Below are 24,328 nucleotides of genomic sequence, written 5' to 3' on the forward strand. Positions count from 1 at the left end.
ACTATCTTTGCCTCTCATTATCTTGTATACCTCAGTTAGGTCCCCTCTCCTCCTCCTTTTCTCCAATGAAAAAAGTCCGAGCTCAGTCAACCTCTCTTCATAAGATAAGCCCTCCAGTCCAGGCAGCATCCTGGTAAACCTCCTCTGAACCCTCTCCAAAGCATCCACATCTTTCCGAGAATAGGGTGACCAGAACTGGACGCAGTATTCCGAGTGTGGTCTAACCAAAGTTTTATAGAGCTGCAACAAGATCTCACGACTCTTAAACTCAATCCCTCTGTTAATGAAAGCCAAAACACCATATGCTTTCTTAACAACCCTGTCCACTTGGGTGGCCGTTTTAAGGGATCTATGTATCTGCACACCGAGATCCCTCTGTTCCTCCACGCTGCCAAGAAGCCTATCCTTAATCCTGTACTCGGCTTTCAAATTCGACCTTCCAAAATGCATCCCCTTGCATTTATCCAGGTTGAACTCCATCTGCCACCTCTCAGCTCATCTCTGCATCCTGTCAATGTCCCGCTGCAGCCTACAACAGCCCCCTACACCGTCAACGACACCTCCAACCTTGGTGTCGTCTGCAAACTTGCTGACCCATCCTTCAATCCCCTCATCCAAGTCATTAATAAAAATTACAAACAGTAGAGGCCCAAGGACAGAGCCCTGTGGAACACCACTCACCACTGACTTCCAGGCAGAATATTTTCCTTCTACTACCACTCGCTGTCTTCTGTTGGCCAGCCAATTCTGTATCCAGACAGCTAAGTTCCCCTGTATCCCATTCCTCTTGACCTTCTGAATGAGCCTACCATGGGGAACCTTATCAAATGCCTTGCTGAAGTCCATATACACCACATCCACAGCTCGACCCTCATCAACTTTTCTAGTCACATCCTCAAAGAACTCGATAAGGTTTGTGAGGCATGACCTGCCCCTCTCAAAGCTGTGTTGACTGCATTTCATCAAGCCATGCTCTTCCAGATGGTCATAAATCCTATCCCTCAGAATCTTTTCTAACACCTTGCAGACGACAGGATATTTCTCAAGAATACTATTTCAAAAGGAGAATCAATGTTTATACTGCATCAGAAGAGAATATTTATTGGTTAGCATGTGGACAGTCAAGGAATTGTCTGTGGAGATTTTTTTTTACTCATTGATTGGATGAGGCTGCCACTGTGAAGGCCAGTATATTCATTGCCTCGAGGGCAGTTCAGAGTCAAGAATATTGCTATGGGCCTGGAGTCATGTACAAGCCAGAACATGGAAAGATGACCGATTTCTTTTCTCTAAAGGACTATAGTGAACCAGATGACTTTTTCTGACAATCAACATTGGATTCATGGTCATCATTAGACTCTTAATTCCAAATTTTTTTTAAAAATTATTTTATTCAATTTCCACTATCTGGCATGACAGGATTTGAGCTCAGGATGCTCGGAACATTACCTGGCTCTCTGCATTAACAATTCAGGGATAATACCACTAGGCTATAGCCTCCTGATTAAGGATCTATTAGTGCTGATTGACAGTTTATTAGCCTGTCTTTGTTTAAATTTTAAACCAGGCAAGTTGATTGATCAGGGTATTGCCTTGAGAAATTATTCAGCGAAAGACTGACCTATTTTGTAGAGTTGAAACAGGTGTGTTGTGTGTCCGTGTTATTTCTGTCTGCATTGTAAAGGGACCTGTGCATTAATATTGCTAGTTTCCAGTACGCGTTAAGTGTGCTGTTCTGTGGGCCCAACTGACAATCCTAAAATGGTGGCCAGTGCAATTCCTTGCATATTCAAGTTTGTCCAGCAGACGTCATCCAGTTGTAAAATCGTACCTGATGTTAGACCCTGCATGAATGCCCTGTCTTCTTAGCCTTGTTCCTCACCTGAGGCATGTTCAGCCTTGGGTTCAGCTACCGTCAGTGGTCCCTCCCTCTGTCATGAGAGATAGCAGCCCCAGAACCACACGTGCATACTTCAATACCCATCAACAAAGCACCAAGCTGGTTAACTTTGGTTGTACAGTAGGTAATGAGGGAAAAACCTACTTGACCACATCATCGCCAATCTACCAACGGCAGATTCTTGTGTCAGTGGTAAGAGCACAGGTTCTTGCTGAGACTGAGAACTGGCTGCAATTTGGGGATATATAGGATAGATTTCAAATGGATCTAAAACTGGGCATCGTTGAGGCACTGTGGCCATCAGCAGTAGTAGAATTGTACATCAAAATATAAACTGTGACCTTGTAGCTTAGCCTATGCCTCCTCTCCAGCTTTACCGTTAAGTCAAGGGAACAGTGATACAATGAAGAGTGCAGGAGGGCATGCCATGAGCAACACCAGGCATTCCTATAAATGAGGTGCCACACTTGTGACACCACAGCCCAGGGTAGCCTACATGACAAAAAAAAGGTAAGTAATTCTATGACCAGGTCCGATCTAAAACAAAAGCAGAAATTGCTGGAACAACTCAGCAGGCCTGGCAGCATTTGTGGAAAGAGAAACAGAGTTAATGTTTCAGGTCCAGTGACCCTCCAGAGCACTGAGATCTAAGATCTGCCATGTACATTGTGAATGGTATTACACTTTTAAACAACTCATTGGAGGAAGTGATTCCACAGATAGCCCTGTCCTCAATGATTTGGGAGGGGGAGGGGTGCGGTGTTCAGTGCAACAGTACAAAAGATAAGGCCAAAGCATTGCAACAATCATTAGTGAGTGGATGACCCATCTTAGTGTCCCTGGAAGATCCCAGCATCAGCGATTAATTACCTGCTGTACAATCAATTAGTTGTCAGCCAATTTGATTGAATTCACACGATATTGAGAAGTAGCTGAAGGTGCTGGATACTGGCTGTATTAATATTCCAGCAATAGTACTGAACATTTAAGTTCCAGCACTTGATATACTTCTATCCAAGCTGTTCAGATATACCTATCATGCTGACATCTACCTGACAATGTGGAAAATTACCCAAGTATGTCCTGTACGCACAAAACATCAACCAATCCAACTTGGTCAATAACCACTCCAACAATCTCCTCTTAATCAACCGTAAAGTGATGGAAGTGGCCACAGACAGTGCTATCAAACAGCACCTGCTTGGCAATGACCTGCTGGATGATCCCCAGTTTGGGTTCCACCACCGCAACTCAGGTCCTGACCTCCATTACAGCCTTGGTTCAAGCATCGACAAAAAAGCTGCATTTCAGAGGTGAGAGTGACTGCCCTTGACATCAAGGCAGCATTTGTCTGTGTGGTATCAAGGAGCCCTTAGCTCCTTGAAGCCAATGTGAATATTTCTCACTGTGAATATATCTCTCAGTGCACATTTGGAGTACTGTGTACAGTTCTGGTTGCCACATTACCAAAAGGACGTGGATGCTTTGGAGAGGGTCCAGAGGAGGTTCACCAGGATGTTGCCTGGTATGGAGGGTGCTAGCTATGAAGAGAGGTTGAATAGATCAGGATTATTTTCATTAGAAAGACGGAAATTGAGGGGGGGACCTGATTGAGGTCTACAAAATCATGAGGGGTCTATGCAGGGTGGATAGCAAAAAGTTTTTTCCCAGAGTGGGGGACTCTATTACGAGGGGTCATGAGTTCAAAGTGAGAGGAGGAAAGTTTAAGGGAGATATGCATGGAAAATTCATTACACAGAGGGTGGTGGGTGCCTGGAACGCGTTGCCAGGGAAGGTGGTAGACGCAGACACGTTGGCGTCTTTTAAGATATATTTGGACAGGGAACAAATGGACACAGACCGTTAGAAAATAGATGACAGGTTAGACGGAGGATCTTGATCGGCGCAGGCTTGGAGGGCAGAAGGGCCTGTTCCTGTGCTGTAGGTTTTTTGTGAATAAAGTGGAAAATCTCGATTAGTTGGATTCGTAGCTAGCACATTGTTATGGTGTTGACGGTCATTCAGCCGCAGGTCATTCTGTCAGGAGTTTCTCAGGATAGTGTCCTAGGCCCACCCATCTTCAGCTGCTTCATCAATGACCGTTTCTCCGTCATAACGTCAGAAGTAGGGATGTTTGCCGATGATTGCACAATGTGCAGCACTATTCACAACTCAGGTACTGCTTCATTGCTGAATCCTTCACTATCTGTATACTGTTTCTTTTTTAAACCGTTGCTGAGAAACTGAACTGGACTAGGCCTACAAATGCTGTGGCTACCAGAGGTGGTTGGGGCTTGCCTCCTGACTCCCCAAAACTTGTCCACTGTCGACTCTCAGAGATATAATCAGATCAAGGGTGAAATTTTATATCAAAACATGTACATTCATTCTAAATGACCGCAACCACTGAAAAGACAAGGGGAGCGGGTACAAGGGGATATAGCCGGTTGTAGGGTCTCTCCATGTCATTCACTGTCCGGATTTGGACATTTTTGCCATTCCTTCAATTTCTCAAAGCACTCTCCCTAAAATCACTGTGGGCGTGCCTACACCAAATGGACTGCAATAGTTCAAGAAGGTAGCTCACTATTACCTTCTTTATTGTAAGTAGGAATAGGCAATAAATGCTATACCAGCCAGTGCAGTCTCTTGAATGAACTTAATTTTTATTTAACCAGTTTCTGCCATGTGAACTGTAGAGTCATCATACGTGAATGCTCAAATCTAGGAGGTTATCTTGTTTCAGCTTCTAAAGTAGTCTTATATGAATGTTCAAAATTAGGTGATTATCCTCTTTCTGCTTCTAATCACTTGCAGATTTTTAACAGAGCATTTTTACTCTTGAAGTTGCACAAACCAGACTTTTCTACTGGGGTAGCACATTCCCTGAGCTGCTCTGGGAAAAAAAAACTCTCCCAGAGAAGAGAGACTCCTGATCCCAGGTAGAACTTCTGAACTGCAGAAATTTCTAGGTTTTCTAAACTCAAATCAATCCTTGATTCCCATGAACTGAGAACAAATTTAAAAACCTTCAAAATTTGCTCCATTTGTCACAAACCACTGTGGCATAAGCAATTTTGCATGATCACTTTACCTGGCCACAATCACTTGCACTCTGATACCTACCAGATTAGGCCACTATTCTGGAAAGGCTGGCTGACCTAGTTTTTTTTTCACTAAAATTCCTTCATAATGTAATCAACACCCACATGCCATGTTCTTGAAATTGAAACTCTGAAAACATTCATTGATATCATGCAGCGTTCATCACAACAGGTAGATTTGCTACATAAATTAAACAACAGATTAGCTCGAGATTTGAAGGCATCTCTGGTTTTGGTTCCTGGCCACATTTAAGGCTGGTCAAAATGTTTGCCCCCTTGTTGAGCCAAGCTGACCTTACAATTTCCTATCGTGACAGTCACAAAGGCTGCTTACTCCTTTATAACATTGCCGACCCTTCCCCGTGCTTTGGTCCTTTGAAGTTCTTTACCATGTCTGAGTCTCCTGCAGGCTCTGCAATTTCAGTGCTATTCTGGTTAACTTTCTGTCCTCTGTGGTGTGTAAACTCCAGCTCATGCGTGACAAAGGTGCCCATTTGTCTTCCGTTCTTCACACAGTTCTGGCTCTGTTGTGGAATTCTCTGCTTAAACCCCTTTGATTTTCAGCCTCGATCTCCTCCTCAAAATCTATTTGGCCAAGCCTTGATCACCTCTCCTCCTGAGTTTTAGTTACTGATTTTGTTTGCTATTTCTCCGAGGCTCCTTGTTCGACGGTGTTGTTGACTGGAAAATTCTAATTAGCCACAGGCTGGTTACAGTCACACCATTTTAGTCACATACATTGATTTTAAGGTAGAAGCTGCCTTGTGCACATAATAGGTATGTGTATTTTAACATGCTTATATTCTTAACAAGCATTTACTGATAGATGGTGGCAAACGTTGCGGTCTCCCATTCACCGATGTTTGGACCTTAGGCCCAACTTTACAAGGCAAAACACATCTTGATGTAACTTCAAAGTTCATGACCAGCAGTTAGTATTTCACATTTTTCAAAATTACAGCAGTGCATGTTGACTTGCACAACAGAATGTAGTTGAACCTCTAAGTCCTTTGTCATGATGTGCTGTTGCCAGTTGCTTGTTTTTTGCCTGAACATTATGCATTTTGGCTAAACTGACTGTGGTGACATCTTCTCTTCCAAAAATATTGCTGGTGTTTCTATTGTGATGAAGTCTGTCTTTTCTTTTTAAACCATGCCATTTTAGTAAATAACAAACTCTAAAGAAAGGTAAAGTGCAAAAAACAATATAGAAAGTTTTTGAATATTTTGTTTCCTATCTTGGCATTATGCCACCAAATACGTGTGTAAAAAGGAGTGTTGAGGTTACATACCCATGATCATTTATTTTCAAGAGCATATAATTTAAGTTACTTCTGAATGATCAATTCATCATGTAAAGCAAAGTTTTCTGCATCTGTACAGATGCAGCTAATCAAATGTGGTATGAGTTTGTCACAAGTAGAATAGATGCCATCTAATAGCTTAAAATCTTTGAGCCTTTCTGACAGCTGGGTGAATATTGTGTGACAGACGCAATGTCTGATTGTTGCATATCATGCTTCCACTGTGCAGATCTTGAACTTGACTGTGCATACGTAACGCGCAATCATTCCTCACCCTCACATCCCACCACTCCTACTGCACTGAACTACATTGTTTTATTTTCACCTCGAATCACGTGTCCAAGCTGCCCCTTCTGCTCCACTTTGACTCCCTTGTTAATGAAAAATCTGTCTAACCCAACCTTAAAAATACTCAGTGAGCCTATCTCTGCAGCTGTTTAAGTCCTTCTTCGAAGCCACCTTTGTTCATATTATAAACTTGTTTTGTCTGCCTCATTTCTATCCCAGAGCTACTTTTAGCTAACTCCACCTTTTTGATGTACAGCAAGCATAGCCAGAGGAGATCTCCTCCAAATTTAAAAAGAATGATCAAAAGGAGTTTTACCAAGAAAGCCCTGCTTATTTCTATTTGCTCACCGATTTGAATTTTGAAAATTATAGAAGTACATTTTTCATTAAGTTGCATCCATTTCAGTTTCAGAATGGAATTGATACCATATGCTGCAATGTTAGTATCAGTGATTAGAATTGGGAGCAAATTAAACGTGGCCAGATCCTGTTTATTATATTGCTCACCTATCATTTTCTTCAACCATTTTTTTGTATCATAAAGCAGTTCTGAAATTGGTCAGTTTATAAGATTAGGAAATTTAAGAGAAAAACTTTAGATGATCAAAGTTAGCTTGCATTTTAATTTTGACTCTGTCCCTATTTGTGCATAGGTATAGTATATTCATTGATTTAAATGAACACGTGAGGATTGTAATGTGGGCAGGTTCAGCTTGCTGTGAATGTACTCTGCTAATCAGAACATTTATTGCTTTAGAATTAGACAGAGAAGTATTTGCTAAAGGGGTAATAACATCAGAAAATGTAAGGAAATCATAAACATTTGAAATTCAAATGTAATTAAAGAAAGGTATTCAGAAAGCACTGCGAATTTTGCTTAACAAAATCACCTGGACAGTGACCAATAATATGACTTTCATCTGGAATATTGTTTGACAACTGCAACTGATGAGACTGCAGTACAGGAAAATCTTTGAGACCCCTCCCCTGTCCCTGTCCAAATTGGGCTGTTTTATACCTAAAGAAATGTGTAACAAAATTATATATACATTAATTAAAAATGGATTTATGAAATTGTTACGCCAAACAGAGAGGAAATTATGCCACTGTTTCCATGTATTGTGTGAAACACTGTTACTGTTTTTATCAGCAATATCATTATAAATGATTTGCTGACATTAAAGTGCTTTTTATATCAACCTGATCTTCTGTTCTGCAGAAAGTTGATGGATGTTAAAAGCTGATTCTGCCTCCCTCCCTTTCTCACTTTGGGGATTGTGATGATGCATTAATGATGAATAATCACTGTGCCACAATAATTCACCAAACTATGGCATTTATTCAAAACACTTCATTGGTATGACCAGAACTGTCTGCTCAGGTTGGAGTTTGGGCTCCATTGTTGTAGATTGCCTTTTGGATGTAACTTCTTCTGAATCAAAAATGACTTCATCAAGATACCAAAGCATCTCCAATTTATTAATGACTTTAGTGATAACCTGACACAAATTATGAATTGCAGTTTTTAGCAGCATGTTCTTAACATTGTGACATGACAAGTGTCTATCTGCTGCTTTAAATAAATCTGTTTAATCTGGTAAATAATCAAGTTAATCTTGTTGCTAAAGTTACATGCAGAGGAATGACATGCAAATTTGTTGAGCCTCATTTTGCTATTTACTATGCTCATCCAGGTACATCTTTGCTTCAGCAAACTGGACATCTGCTGGGATCTCTCTACTCATTAAGAACAAATGAATTATGTTAAGGGGCAGTGGAACAGTTTCACAATAAGCATATTTAACCAGCAGACAGACATTGAAGCTGGAATGTTCTGTAACAGAAAATTTTAGAAAGGTCATATGGTCTGCTTCATCAACATTTAGAATTGAAGAAATAATCTGGAAGTCAAACTTTAAGCTGCTTCTAGTATCCTTTACCGGGCTCTGTGGGCAAGTCATACTCATACAAGTTTGTCAAACAAGCAAATGGGTTGTCTCAGAATTACAAAATATTATCATTGATAAGGCAGTGATTAAAAAGTTCAGAATGATCTGAACTACTTAACTTGAATTTTCTTCCAAGTTTTCAAATATTCCAAAATTTCCACCACTTTGGCTGCACAAAACACTGAATACGTGTAATTTGTTTCCTCTTCACCTGCATTTAAACAAAAGCTTTTATAAGCAAATTCATTTTGAGCTGATGGGACTGTTTCATCACCGGTTCCGATTCAATGTGTGTCTGCCCGTACACCTAATAAAAGAATCCAACTACATGTCACACACAAGATGATCAATTACTGTCCTGATTGAACACATTTCAAGGATCTCAGTTTGCTCAGATCTATTTCTGTTTTGTTTCTTGCTAGGATCTTGGTAGAGATTGAATCCTTTTTAAAAAAGAGTCAAACTTCCAGGTAAAATTGAAAGAATAACAGAACAGGATAATAAGAGCAAGTAACTTAAACAAGCACTTTTTGACTGGGGCATACTTTCTTTTTACTGACAGCTTGTGTTTAACTCACAGTAATGAATGCTTCCTTTTGATTCTTCATCCAGTTGATGAAACAGTTTCCACATGTACACTTCATACTCCTTTTAAGTGGATAATCCGTTTTTCCAAAATTGTTTCAAAGTGATTCTTAGTTCCTGAATTAAACACTAAACAAAAAAAAACCTAAAGAACTGCAGATGTTGGAAATCAGATCCAAAATCATAAATTATTGGAATAACTCAGCAGGCCTGGCAGCACCTATGGAGAGAGAGCTTTTTCTCCATGAATGTTGCCTGACCTGCTGAGTTATTCCAGCAACTAATGGTTTTGTTTCTTGGTTCCTGACTTTGTTTATTCCTGTTCTTTTCTCTGCCTGGTAACTTGTAATCTAAGGACTGTGTTTCACAATGAAGTATTCTTTTCCAAAACCCCTCCCTCTACCCTAAACTAGGTGACTTTTAATTCCCCGCCAATTTGATCTTTTTTGTCTGAGTGCAGGATACCACCCCCGTTTCTGCTTGGTGAACTGAAATAATTGCTTTAATTTCTAGCTTTGCCTTCCGTCCGAGATCTGGATATGTCCAAAAAGGTCACATGACTTCTTTGTTATTCTAATTGTCAAAATGCAGTCTCAAATCATAATTTTTAAAATCTTGTAATAATATTAGTCTTAATATCCCATTGACCTGCTTTCATTTTGTGATCCAGTAGGCACTTGAAAGGGCTGTTCTTCGAAGTGTTGCCTCATTGACAGAAAAATTCCAATTGAGACTGGTTTGTATTCACATCTTAAGATGCCTGCGGGTTAATAGGAATATGATTTGATGATTTGAAACCAAACCCTGAAAACTGTGACATACAAACACATTGTGCAATTTCAGTCGAAAGAGCCAGTCACTATTCCGAGTTGGTGCTCTTGTCTTGCCAAGAACTACATCTAAAACAGTGAATATCAAAACTGTTCAGCCTTTTCTTCTGTCTAGTGTTTGTTGTATAGGTCTCTAAAAGAGAACACTGAGGACATAGGCTTAGTAGGGTCAAAAGGTTTGGTGTTCTCAGTCAGATTGCTGTTCTTCTGCACTCTTTTTCAGCTTTCAGCTTTTAAAGATACCTGTGTGAATTTCAGCAGCAAGTGACAGATTGGTGGTGTTAATGGAGCTTCAATATGTGAGCAACCTTCCATGTCACACTCAACGCTGATGAGGTGGCAATATTATGTAGAAAACAACAAAAAGCCAGCCAGGGCAAAATAAAGCCTGGAATGTCAAATAATGGTTATCTACAACAGCAGACAAATCTGGTATATAATTGGGGCTAGTTTGAAAATCCAGCTTGGCAACATAAAAAGCCTGACATGTCACAAAGCTTATTCTGTAGGCAAATTATTCACCCATCTGAAGAGCCTTAACTCTGATTGTATCTAATGATCCCTATCTACACTTCCTTTGCTATCTTCAATATCACAGGCACTCTTTGCCTCGCTCTGCATGGCTACCTTCTCCTGTGTTTTTTTTAAAAACTGCAGTTGTATTGAAAATAGGCATGTAAGTTCTAGCTTTGTGATATGTGCAATTATTCAATAAACGTAAAATTATTTGGCTTTGTTGAGCTGCAATTAAGTTGATAAAAGAAATTCTGTTGTTTTGCTTTTTGATCTTCTCAGTTGTTTGTAACATTGCCATAATTTCCTTCAGTGACAAAATATAGTTAATAAAAGCTTTTAATTTAAGATAAGGAAAGTATGCAGTGCTGCTTTCCCTTAATTTCAAAATAATGAATTCTAGTCTTCAGTTTTCTTGTAATAATTCAAAAACTGTATTATGTACTTTTTGGATAATTTGGTAAAATAATTGCACCAAATTGTGTATTACAGTTGTGTAATGTTTCAGTAAGAATATAATAATTTCTGCTCATCACTTGAAATAATTATCTTCAATAAGTATTAGAAAACCTATTGAAAAATTATTGAGCTCGCACTTACTCATAATCGGCATTAAATCTATCTAATTTAATGTGATGCCACTTTATTTTAAGCGAGCATGGGAAATGTGTGTAGTCCTGATTACTTTCACTATTATTTTGTTTAGGCACATGGCCACACATTCACCACAAAAAACACATAAGTGCACCTACTGTGAAAAAATGTTCCACCGGAAAGACCACCTGAAGAACCACCTTCAGACACATGATCCAAATAAAGAGGCGTTCAAGTGTGAAGAATGTGGCAAGAACTACAATACTAAGTTGGGCTACAAGCGTCACCTGGCACTGCATGCTGCCACCAGTGGTGACCTGACCTGCAAAGTATGCCTTCAGACATTTGAGAGTACAGAAGTTCTGCTTGAGCACCTGAAAACACATTCGGGCAAGTCGTCAAGCGGAGTTAAGGAGAAGAAGCACCAGTGTGACCACTGTGATCGACGGTTCTACACTCGCAAAGATGTTCGGAGACACATGGTTGTTCACACGGGCAGAAAAGACTTCCTCTGTCAGTATTGTGCTCAGAGATTTGGCAGAAAGGACCACTTGACAAGACATATGAAGAAGAGTCATTCACAGGAATTACTGAAAATTAAAACTGAGCCATCTGATATGATGGGTTTGCTTCACTCCAGTCCACCCATAACAGTGAAGGAAGAACTTAGTCCAATGATGTGTATGGCTTCAAAGGAGGCGGTAGGTAAGCCATTTACTAGTTTGCCAATGAGTATGTACAGTCCACACATTCAAGCCATGGCAAACTCAGGATCATCACACAGTCTGGTTGCCAGTTCTCTTGCTATGGGAATGGGTTGCCAAATGGAGTCTCCGTCATCAATTCATTCAGCACCCCCTCAACCTCCTTCTAAATATCAGCTTGGATCTACCTCATATGCCACTGGCTTGTCTGAGAAGCCAACAGAAAGTTACTTAATGGACTTGCACAGCAGTTTGCCACTTTCATCCCATGAATCTCAGTCTTCACCAGCTAAAGTAGGCTTAGATTCACAAACTGGGCCTCTGGATGACATTTCTGGTGAACATTTGCTTTCCAAAAGCCCTGCTATAATTACTGAATCCCTCTGTACAGCAAACATGGACTTTTCACATTTACTGAGCTTCTTACCACTGAACCACCCTACGTACAATCCACCTGTTTCAACAGGGGGGCTGGTAATGGGCTATGCTCAAAGTGAACCTCAGTCCTTGCTTACTGCTCTTCAGCCTCAGCTCCAGGACTCCCAGGGATCTGGAAATGGTCTAAACCTTGGGCCTCTTCACCCGTTATCTCCCGTCTTTACCACCAGTCTGAGCACAACGACATTGCCACGTTTCCACCAGGCTTTCCAGTGAACTACTGTTGAATCTTTTATTCAATAATCTGTGCTTGGAGTGGAATTTAGTGAAGCGCACAAAGCTTTCTCGAACTCAAAGGAAGCTAAAGCTTTGAAGAAGCTTTTATAAGGCAATTTCCGTTATTCAGTTTAATCCATAATATGGAGGGTTATTTTTAAAAATCTATTAGCAACTGATGAGGCGTATACAAACAATGAGCCTTTTGCTTTTTACACTCTACTATGGATAGAAATCCACGTGAGGGCTGATCATGTCAGAACTCTGAAGTGGATGAGTTTTAATGTGAAAATTACTCCCCAGATAGCTAGCATTTCATATGTGTTTAACATACATGGAGACCTGTTACAATTGAGAAGTTAATTCATGCGCTAAAAGTCTGAAATAGAATTACAGGGAAAGATTAGTGAAGGATGGGAATATAATATAGTTAATATAGCATTGTGCAACATGTATTAATCTCTGCTTTGTCCAAATCATGTTTTTAAAACTTTTTTGTCGCATGCAAAGGTCTCCTCATGAAACAAAAGTTGGTCTGTGAAATAGTTAAATTGTGCTCACAATGTGAGCTGTGCCCATTCAATTGCCCTCTTTTTAAAAAAGGTATTGGATTATTTCTTCTTTAAAACACCCTTCAGTTCCTCAAAATCTAGACATTGTAGAAGTGCCAGGAAGATACATGCCAGGATGTGTTGATGTGAATAATAATTTAAAGAGCAGTGCCTAGAAATTTTCTGTTCATGATGGTGCTAGGGAAATGCTTAGCATTTTCGCATGAATTTTCTTTGTTGTTTTAATGGTGTTATGAATTCATTTTAAGTAAACTGGTCAATACCTGTTAAAATACAATCAAATGGGGTCTAATAGACACTTCAAGTTGTGAATGTTGACAGAAGTAATTTCTTGCGTTTCTTTCTGTATAGCTACATTTGTCATACTGGGGTGTATGAAAGTTTTCACCTTACTAGATTGGTCCCTATTTACTACTATGATTGCAAAGCAGCTGCTTCATTTTCCTCATGAAGTAATTTTTTTTGAGAGGATAGATGTCACCTCCTTTATGTTCAATTATTTCATACCATGGTTCACACATTAATCTATAATACTGTGGTGCACAGAGCCTATATAGTTTATGCCTTTGAGAGTTCTCGAACATTAACATTAGCTCTTTTACAGCGAAGCTTATATGTTGCATCCTATGTAATAAAATTAGCAGTTTAAATTTTGCTGCTAATTTTTCTCGGGTACAGATTAAGCTCCTCAGTGATTTTGTTCAGTACTAGGCTCAGGAGCACCCCGGTCGTGTTCTGTGCAGTACTGTAAAAACATTTCAGACCATAATTAACATTGATTAAACATCTCTCAAAAGGGGAATAGCCTAAAGCAAGGTAGACTTGAATGTTAGTTTGTAACAAAGGTACACAATTGCACAAAAATAATCATAGCCAATCGATCAAAGTTAGCTTGATGCACATTTTTACGGGAGTCTGGCTCTATTTTTCTAAACTATTGAAGAATCTTCCTTTGCGTCCAGATTTGTGGCATACGTAAAACTTAGCATTTTGAATAAAATTCATTATCATAATAGCCACTATCTAAATGTGTGATGCAATTTTCCTTCCAACACTAATTTTGCTTTAAAAAAAAATCAGCTTTAAAAAACAAAACACTGAGCACTCTCAATTCTCAGCTTACTGGGGAGAAATTGTGGCTTAATTATAATGCATTTGCTTCTTGTATTTTAATATCTGCCTTTTACATCTGAATAATAATCGTAAATTTTGCTTTGTGCATTCATTTAAACCCCAACGTATCTTCGAGAAGGAAAGACATTATGATATACATCTGTGTATAATACTACAATGCATATATTAGAAGATTTAGTTCCAAAAAGTAGTTAAAACACATCAAGCTAATTAAATTCTTAACCATCGCCTGCAAGAGGTGCATTGTTGGCTTGTAGGCGTAGTAACCTTAAAATCCATCAAGTATCACTAGACTTTTATTATAGTGAATAATTACTTTGAAAATATTGTACCTTTCCTTGTATTTAGGAGTTGTGAGATCTACAAAGGATACAGAACAGGGTGTTTGGATTAAGAATACCCTGATTATAAGTCAGGGTCTCATCAAGAAAGATTTTTATGTTATGCTTGTGTTTAATATAAAGATTTTAATTCTGTTACTGTTTTGCCTCTCCTGACAGTGCCTTATTCTGGCCACCAGAGGCTTTGAGCTATTTGAATCCTTACTTCACAGTTCTCTGAGCAGGACCTCACAAAGACACAACACATCACCTCATGCATGCTTCTTGCTATAAGCCTAGGAGAAAACCAAACCTGCCTTACAGTGAATGTGGATCTCTGTTACTGAATCAACAGCAGGACAAGCCTGCTGTTGATTTGCAATAAGCTGATTTAAAAACAATTAAATTCCTCTTGCAAATCAACAATATCTATATTTTAATATATAAATTATTTTTATGAAAATAATATCACTGCCAAATTGCTATAATGGCAGAAATCATATGCCATTTCTGTTATAGCCTAGAGCGGTTTATTTTATAAACCAGTAAATTGTTGCAGCAATATGTATAGTGTGGCTTTACTCAACTCTAAATATCTTAATGGATTTCCTCAGTTCACTGTTTCAGAAGGAAAATAATGTATAGACTGTTGTGATACCAATTAGAAAATTACTAATTACTTATGTTTCATTCCACCTCAACAAAATAAATTATTTATATCAAGGATGATTGGATGCAAATGAGTGACAACAACTCTCTGTTACCTGTGGACAGATTTTCTGAGTTAATCTTGACATTATTTGGCTAAAAGCCAAAGTGACAATATCAACTTTATTCATATAAAGTGAATAACTGTAGAGTAATCAAGTACACCTTTCTCAGTGAACTTTAATTTCTGTATTCATTGTAAGGCTAATAGTTCCTCTTATGGCTGGTTAACTCACTATGTTCTAGCACTTTCAGAATTCTTTATAGGAGAGTATCTCTTCAGCACCATAAACTGGTAATGAATCTTTTATAAAATTTAAGTGCCATTAGAATTTTGTTAGATGTATTTAGTGTTACTTACGATAAAAGAGCATTACAGTGTTTTGTATTACTACCATTCAGCTGCTCTATTTTGTACTTTAATATGTAGGATATCTGATGTATAAATCAACTTGATGTAAAAACCACAATTACTCTCAAATCTTTTTCTTTCTTGTTTAATTCTGTGTGCCAGGATTTCCAGTTGTTCACATTCAAAAATGTACAGACTGTATTTTGCATTGTGCATGTTGCATCTCTGTTCACTGTACATTAACCAGTGTTTACCAATGATTTATACATCAGATGGCCCATAGTCGGTGTGCTTCCATAGTTGCACAATTTCTCTGTATTTTGTAAAGTTCTTGACAATTAAAAGTGTCATGTTCTATATTTGTACTGATATTTTAGGACTGAATGAAAGCAGATTCAAGGTAAAATAATTTGCCTGTTATTTTATTTTCAAAATTATATGTGCCTACTCCTAAAGAAAATTCATAGACTTGGAAAGGAGGCATAATCAACATTGTGTTTGCTGGATTGTTCCACAGTGGATGACCGAAGACTGAAAACAGTTTTGCTTCCTCACAAATCACTAAATACTGTTCAGAAGGTTTTTCTCTCTCAAACTTCCATGTGCCAAGCTTCGTCCAGGACTAAAGTGAATGTGTAAAACACTTAAGGCATAGAGTCCACATGAAGTGTCAATAGATTATTAGTAATAGATAGTAAAAAGTTATTGCAGTTGGGGGAAAAAAATGCAGGCAACTTCTGTCCTTTATACATTGTGTAGTAAATAGTATATTTTTCCTGCATTTTGTTTTAAATACTGCATTCTGCCACAACAGGATGCTTATTGCATATGGTAATCATTATTTTTATATAGCATTTTATTTACATACTACTGGTATTTTGTACAAAATGTATTTCAGGTAAAGAGCAACATAATCACATATTTTTACACGAGTGTTTTATCAGGTTTCATTTGCAATCTGTTGCTGCAGTTGAATTTGTTGGACATTTGTATTGGTAGATCCAAAGAAGTATTTCAGCAAACATATTTACTTTATTGTACATTATACTTTGACTGCTACCATGTTATCTTTGAGCAATTAAAATATGGAGCTTGAATTGCTAATTGTTCCTTATTTATATTCATTCTGAATTCCAACACACTTTGGAAAGAAGACAAAGTATAATTTAATGAGGAAGGTGCTGCATGATATACAATGTAGAAACTTATTGTTTTGAAATTTTGGTAAAGGCAGGAAATCATCCAGTGACACTAATAAACCAATTTTCTGAATTCCTGTTAGAAACTCTCCTTGATGTAAAATTCCCAGCTTCACTTCTGAGGCTGTTTACACAGGCACGTTTGCCTATCTTTGATTCACCTGTTTGATGTGAAGCCCCTTTTAATTGCATTCAGAAAGATCCAGCATGTGTATTTATGGGTTATTGTACAAACTGAGGCAAATGCCTGTTTTTGATCAACTTCCCATTTTTGATCAGCTTCGCACATTATCCATTTATGCAGATTGCCTGGATTTGTTTACTGATATCTTTCTTTCCTTGTAGAAATTGACAGCTGAAAGTCGGGTCTAATATTACACTTGGAAAGAATTGAAGTAAGGGCCCAGACCTTTGGATTCCTGTCAGAACCTTATCCAACCAAGAGATTTCACACACACACACACACACACACACACACACACACACACACACACACACACACACACACACACACTTGTCAGTGATTTGTGTAGGTGGACTAAAGAGTATGGCCTGCTTTGGATGCTTCCATTGTGGGAAACTGACCAAGGATCCACAGAGTCCAGAATCAAAATTTGAAGTCAAGACATGACCCTTTTATACAACACTAGTTGTTGGAAAAAGCGGTTTAAAGGTTCAAAAGGTACTTTGAATAATGGAGAGAAGGTAAGTGTGTAAACTAAGTGGTTTGCGTTACAAGCAGTTGGATATGATGGCAGGCTGTCAGTTGTTGGGATTATAAGTTGGATCACTTTGAAGGGGTACAGGATGGATTAGTGTTGGTTCAGGTTGGAAGTGGTGTGGTGGCGTCAAGTCTAGTTGGGTCAGGGAGCAGGTGAGTTATCCTTGGGGAGGTTGAGAATTTGTGTGCATGGGTAGAAAATATCAGGGATTTAGAATTTTGGTCATTGGAGTGTATTGGTGGTTGGTGGGGAGTGTCAGTGTTCGTGCTTAGACTCCAGATTTGGAGTGATGGAGTTAGAGCAATTTTCAGTCACTAAGTCAGAAATATCAAAACCTCTGACGTTTAACTTTGGAATTTGGGGATCTTCTGGAGTGCTTGAGATGACGGGTAATTTCCTGTTGGAAGTTTAAACTTCCCAGGAAGCTCCACCTGAGTCTGGACCTCCACATGGTCCCATGTACAACTCCGGTCTACGCTTCAGCAACAACCACCTCCCAATTCGAATATCTGGTGAATGTTTTTTCAGCATTCTTGATCTGTATTTATCCAGAATGTCAGTAGAGATCATGAAATAGACTTGAGCTGTTCAACACCTTCAGTCTTCTGGCACCATTTCCATAATATAAGCAACTGCATGTGAACCAAGAAAAACATTTACCCAATTTTGGTGGTTAGAATAATTCTCGAGTATGAATTTAGCTTTCCAATGTATAAACAGCATTTGCACGTGAGCCAGTAACCATCAGTCATCTTTCTATGTCATATATTACTTGACACAGCAATGTTATACTCGCCAATTTAGATTTTGCAAAAATGGTTAATGCAGCACTATCGTCTGACAGTTTGGTGGGGATTTTCCCTTTTTGTATGTTCTCAAGTGCTGGTTGCTGCTTAGTGATTTTATTTTTTCATTTACCTTTTTGCACAAATAGTAAACAGCTGCCTGTAAGGAGTCAGCAAGTTTGCAGTTTCTCAATCTTCAAAATACAGAATACATTTGATGTTTATGGGAATTGCGGGGGTGGGGGCAACCGAACAAAGTATGCTCCTTCTATTTCATCCTCGGGACTTGTCAGGAATTGTTCTTATTTTGCAGTGGTAGGATTCCAGATTTCTTTAGATGATTGTTACTCATTTTGCTGATTCAGGAGAAAGGATAGGCAGCATCGCAAATAAGGAAGTTTTTGCCAGGTTGAATACTTGAATTGTTTCTTGTTTCTGTGATACTTTTAATCTGAACATCAAGACATTATGGGATCAGCAATCAAAATCTGTTAGAATTGTCTTCTCAGTTGTGGATGAGCCATCATTGAGTTTATTCAAGGACTTTTTGGTGTATTCAGGACTCTGGGGATATGGAGAGTGGGTGGGAAAACAAAATTGAGGAAGATCTTCCACAAGCAGTTAGATACTAGAGCAGGCTAAAGGTCTGTGATCTAGCCTGTGATACGGTTCTGCTCCACTTCCCTTATGTTAATGCTGTTAATTTATACTGGGATTATACTGAACACTGCTTTCAATTGTAGTAATTTGATATAAAATAGAATTATAGAACTCAATGTATTAATCTTTAGAGACTAGTATGTGCATTGTGTTTTTATTCAAATTGGGTAAAATGATTAATGAGTGACCAGTTAGTGATTACCATTGCACATGTGGCTAGTTTAAATTTTCTGTCTAATCAATAATGCATACTTGACTGGTTTGAAATGGGTTGTGTGTGTTACGGAGTGTGGGTGGCTACTAAATCAGCTTCATGTATCCCCGTAGCTGCAGCACAAGATGTTGAACAGAGGAAGCCTAGCTTGAAATTTGAGAGGTTTGGCACTGAAGACATGCCATTTTTATTTTCATAGGTGCCCTTCCAATTTGATTCAGATTTTCACTAGATTTCTTTAACTGAAGTATTTCAATGGCATCTCTTCCTGAAGTTAAGAAAATTTTATTTTCTAAGCTTATTTGTTGTAGCTCAGACACAGTTGTCTAACTGGACAAGTTGAATTTCATTGACATCATTGCTTACAGGTCAAAAGAACAGGAACTTGCAAACCCTGTCTTTTGAAAGTGGTGACATGCATATTGACATTGAATTTCACCACATGAAAGTAACTTGAAACTGAAAGTGTAAAATATGTACTTAAAGAGCAATCTTGGAGTTGATCTGTAAATGTTAACTTATCAGAAATGTATCAAACATTAATGTCTTCATTTAAACTGTTCCCAATCCCCATAAACCACAAGAGTTTATCTCTTCCTTAGATTTGCATATCCACTACTTCAAAAATAACACTTGTATGTTTTTCCATTGCTATCCCTTTACCCATGCCCCACCTCCAGTTAATCTTTTGATTAGAATTGGGCCAGTGTGAGATGAAATATTCCCACTTGCCTGGATGGGTGCACCTCCTGCAACACTCCGACAACCTTGACACCATCCATGTCAAAGCAGTCCTCAGCAGCAGTGTCTACTATCGAAAAGATGCATGGCAGAAATTCACCAAAGATCTTTAGACAGCAAACCCATGACTCTTTCCATCTCAGAGGACAAGGAAGGCAGAAACAGACAACACCACCTGCAAGTTCCCCTCCAAGCCACTCATGATCCTGACTTGAAAATATATCACAGTTCCTTACTTTTGCTGGGTCAAAATCCTGGAATTCCCTCACTAAGAGCATTGTGTGTCAACCGACAGCAGGTGGACTGCGCAGCTCAAGAAGGCACCTTCTCGAGGACAATTAGGGATGGGCAAGAAATGTTGGCCAAGCCAGTGGTTTGCACAATCCATGAATGGATTTTAAAAAAGGGTGAAGCGGCATAACTGATAAGTTATTGTCCCATTCTTTGCATTCCCCTTATGATTTTGTTTTTGCTTGTGATACATAGGTTTTGCAGAAAACAATCCAAATAGCTTACTGTAATTTCAAATCAGAAAAGGATTCTAAAATCCAAACTATTCTCATTTTGTCACCATGCAGCAGTATCTGGGGACATTTATTTATTTGGGCTGATATCTCAGTTGTACATTTTTTCAGGTTGCATTTATTTTAGAAAAGAAGTTCCTTCATGCCTCACTGATTTAATGACATTGTACCTTTTATTTAATTGTACAAAAGAAATTCAAGACTGATGTGTGCCCTTACGTAAATTTAATCTCTGTCAGTTAAGCTTAACTAAAGAACAGTTATATAATAGTTCAGCACAGGATGCTGCACTTTGCTAGAGCTACCAAATTAGACCCGCTCCCTGGGTTTTTCCTGTAGCTGTGCACACTTTTTGTCCCCCTTCAAATACTTATCTAATTCTCTTCTGAAATCCACCGCCCTTTCAAGTAGTGCTTTTAAGCTCATCATTACTCAGTCTATGAAAATGCTCTTCTTCATGTTGCTTCTTTGCATGGCAGTCTGAACTCTTGTTGCCTCTGCTTCGGTGTGGAAAGAGCCATTCCTCCTTTATTAAATCTTCACTTAATCTCTGCTCCAGAGATAATGTCAGTTTCTGTAATTAAAGCCGTTCGTCTCTATAACATCATTTTAGCAAATCTTCTCTGCTGCCCTTTTAAGGCCTTGCTATATTTCTTGTTTGTGTGTTTTGGCCAATTCCAAATACCGTTGCCTGGAGCCTTAACAATGTTTTCAATATTTTCCTCACTTTGTACCATATACTTATGTTTATAAAAATGAGGATGCCATTTTAACAGAAAGCAGTGAGCATTATTGTAATTTAGGCAGAGTATTGTCATCAACCAAGCGTTGTGAGAGGAACTGCATATAAAGAGAATCAAATACATGTCTTGTGTGTCAACAGCACTACCGTTACACATCTAAGAGTCCATTTCAAATTGATCATTGTTGCACAGAGGATGAAAAAAATGAGGATTCAGAGGCAGAATTCATGCTTACCGAGAATGACAGTTGCTATTGTGAGCAGAGCATCTCCCCAAGCCATTGAGTACTACATGTTGGGTTGAAACTAAATTCCTCAAACTACGAGATAAAGCTGAGGGAGGTTTTTGGATGGGTGCTTCAATTCATTGAAAATAGCAGTTGTGGAAGGTGCCAAGAACATGAAGTCTGCAGCTCACCCTGTATGCGGGATTATGTTTGTGGGGTGAAAAGACGACAATCTGGGAACTGATCAAACAAGGCATCACAGAGCCATCATCAGAACTGCAGATGTTGGATATCAGAAACAACACTGAGAGTGAACTGTGCGGTGCTTATCTGTAAACTGAACGGTGACATCAGAATCTGTGTTGACATGTGACAGGTAGAGACATGTGACACGAAACTCCGCCACTGTGGATGAAGTCTTGTTTCAAGAGTTGTTGGCCGTCAAGGTAGTTTGCAAAATAAACTTAAAGTGGGATTCCCTCTGCTGAAGCATCGTACCAATTCAAAAAAGGTGACAGCTTCCCTCACTTATGCATTGGCAAAGACCCCAAGAGATTCCTATTTAGCATCAATGTGACAGCAGAGATAAATGAACATTAAGTCTTTACAGTGATAAAAGAATCTCGATAACAGCCAATATCACATGATATCATTACTGTTGGAGTCAATAGAGAAACGTGACAAAATGCTGAGATTATTAGACACTGCAGTCAGCAGGAACTTAACAGTAAATTCAAACAAGTGTTTGTTGAATGTGACAGAGCCAATGTTAAATGGCAGAATGAATCCATCCAAATCTAAGTTAGCAATTGGTCTTCGTGCTTATTTTCAATGCGAGAATAATTAAGTTGCCAATTATTGTGATTCTTTCTGTTATTTGATATTCTGCCTCCGCTATTTGAGTCCTATTGTGTATGTCGAGCAATTAATGTAGTAGCTACTCTGAAACAAAAAAGAACAGTGCTGGAGAAACTCAGCAGGTCTGGCGGCATCTGTGGAGAGAGAAAACAGTGAACTGTTCAAGTTCTATTTTCCCTGGGTACAGCAGAGGCTGAGGGGTGACATTATAGAGGTTTATAAAGTCGTGAGGGGCATAAATAGGATGGATAGCCAGTGTCTTTTCCCCAGGGTGGGGGGGGGGGAAGCGGAGAGTACAAAACTAGAAGGCAAAGGTTTAAGGTGAGAGGGGAAAGATTTCAAAGGGACCTGAGGGGCAACATTTTCATGTAGAGGGTGGTGCATGTGTGGATCATGCTGGCTGTGACAGTGTTGGAGGCTGGTACAGTCACAGCATCTAAAAAGGCATCTGGATGGGTATATGGATAGGAAGGGTTTACAGGGATATGGGCTAAATGCTGGAAAATAGGACTAGAGTAATTTAGGATATCTGATTGGCATGGATGATTTGGACCAAAGGTGACAGTTACTCCATGACTCCAGTGACCCTCCATCAGAATAGAGTTTCTTTGGCACTTCCTGCATTTGTTTCTGATATCCAACATCTGCAGTTCTGAGATTTCTTTTATAGCAGCTATTCTGTTCCTTAATTTTAACCAAACCTGTTTTTGAATGTTCATCATCCTTTTCTCATCCTGTGGTAGTAGCTTGATCAATACTGTCACCTCTCTATTTTACATTTCCTGAACACATTGTCAGCAGGAAAATACATTCTTATCAATCCGTGTTTCAAACCAGGTCCATATTATGGTCTCTCTTAACCCATGTTGCTTCTAGTGCCTGCAGGGCAGCAGTTTGCCCATGCTGTGTATTTATGCACATGGACCCATCTTGGGTTTGTGTTCATTTTCTCCTGCTTGATCCCTTTTTAATTGCTGCTTGTCTATAGGTTTTCTGTGTAGTTTTGTTTTCTAATGGTACTTTGTGACTTCAGTTGGATAGTTTATTTAATTTATAGTCAGTATGCATGCTTTAGATAACTCCTATTTATTTTGCAAGCTATGTATACAAAACCAGTACAGAATGCCTGCCTTCATTTGCTCTATAAGGATGAAATAATTTCTCATTTACGGTTTCCCTAGCTTCAAATTGTGTAAATTCATAATACAGTCTGTTCAGTATACTCTCACAAATAGCATTGTTAGCGTACTAAGATTCTGATGATAGTCCCTAATGTCAACCAGTCTGAGTTACTGGAAAGTTATCCGAATCAACTCCCATGTCCTAACCAAAATAACAAATGCTCTGGCTACACTTATCTGAAGAATGGCCACCTGGGGAAGTTCATTGTAATTTAAAGCACTGAGTTATTCAATGTATTATAATATACAGGCACTGAGTGTAATGTGCCTAGCTATCCATTATATGAAGGCAGGTCTTAAACAATAGAGGCTAGATGAGGGAAATTCACTGCATGGGACTTGTACGATATTTATAACACCTTTTAGGAACAACATACAAACGGATGTGTGTATATAATTATCCATGTTATGAGTTCCACAGTACCTGTTGTTTTCTTCACCTGTCTTTGACAGCCATTTGGATTCCTTCAGCATGGGAGTAATAAAGGCAGGTTGCAGTGTCCCCATCTAGACCATCAAGGACAATGTTTTACCGGGTCTGTTACCAAGGTCTTAACATGAACAACAAAGAGATTTGTACAAAAGTTAATCAAAGCAAACTCAGTTGAATTTCCTAATAGAGTTCAGCTCCAAACACTTGCTTCCTGCTAATGCGAAGATATGCCCAGATAAAAGTTCAGCAGTTACTAGAATGACCATAATTCAACATGATACACACTGCTCATGGATTTCAACCAATAAACAACGATTCAATGTCTCATTAGCTTGTGAATACCTGTAATACTGCACAATCACTGTATCCCACTAGTGATGCCTTGTTTGTGACAATTAATGAAGAGTTCCTGTTAGATTAGTAACTGATATGAAAAGTAACAAGTTGTTCTGAAATATCCAACTTTCGTAATTTTGAAATTAATGAACCAATAATAACAGTTGTAGATCATTCAGCAAGGTGCAAAAATTG

The 24,328-nt window shown here is 38.8% G+C and overlaps 1 protein-coding gene across 9 annotated transcripts in view; it reads left to right on the forward strand.

Annotated features, from left to right (window-relative positions):
- plagl2 (pleiomorphic adenoma gene-like 2) overlaps window positions 1–16,596 on the forward strand; it is a 123,728-nt gene extending 107,132 nt beyond the window's left edge. For 6 of the 9 annotated variants that reach the window (XM_048549950.2, XM_048549951.2, XM_059652787.1 and 3 more), the window contains one exon: window positions 11,180–16,596. In XM_048549950.2, the coding sequence (XP_048405907.1) occupies window positions 11,180–12,425 (1,246 nt within the window). In that variant the 3' untranslated portion in view covers window positions 12,426–16,596. Of the gene's footprint in view, window positions 1–9,800; window positions 9,867–9,901; window positions 10,038–11,179 lie in introns of those variants that run through there. The other 3 variants (XM_048549954.2, XM_059652788.1, XM_059652789.1) reach the window with 2 other exon arrangements.
- The last annotated feature ends 7,732 nt before the right edge of the window (window positions 16,597–24,328 follow it).

This window comes from Stegostoma tigrinum, chromosome 19 (genome assembly GCF_030684315.1).
Source record: "Stegostoma tigrinum isolate sSteTig4 chromosome 19, sSteTig4.hap1, whole genome shotgun sequence".
Taxonomy (NCBI): domain Eukaryota; kingdom Metazoa; phylum Chordata; class Chondrichthyes; order Orectolobiformes; family Stegostomatidae; genus Stegostoma; species Stegostoma tigrinum.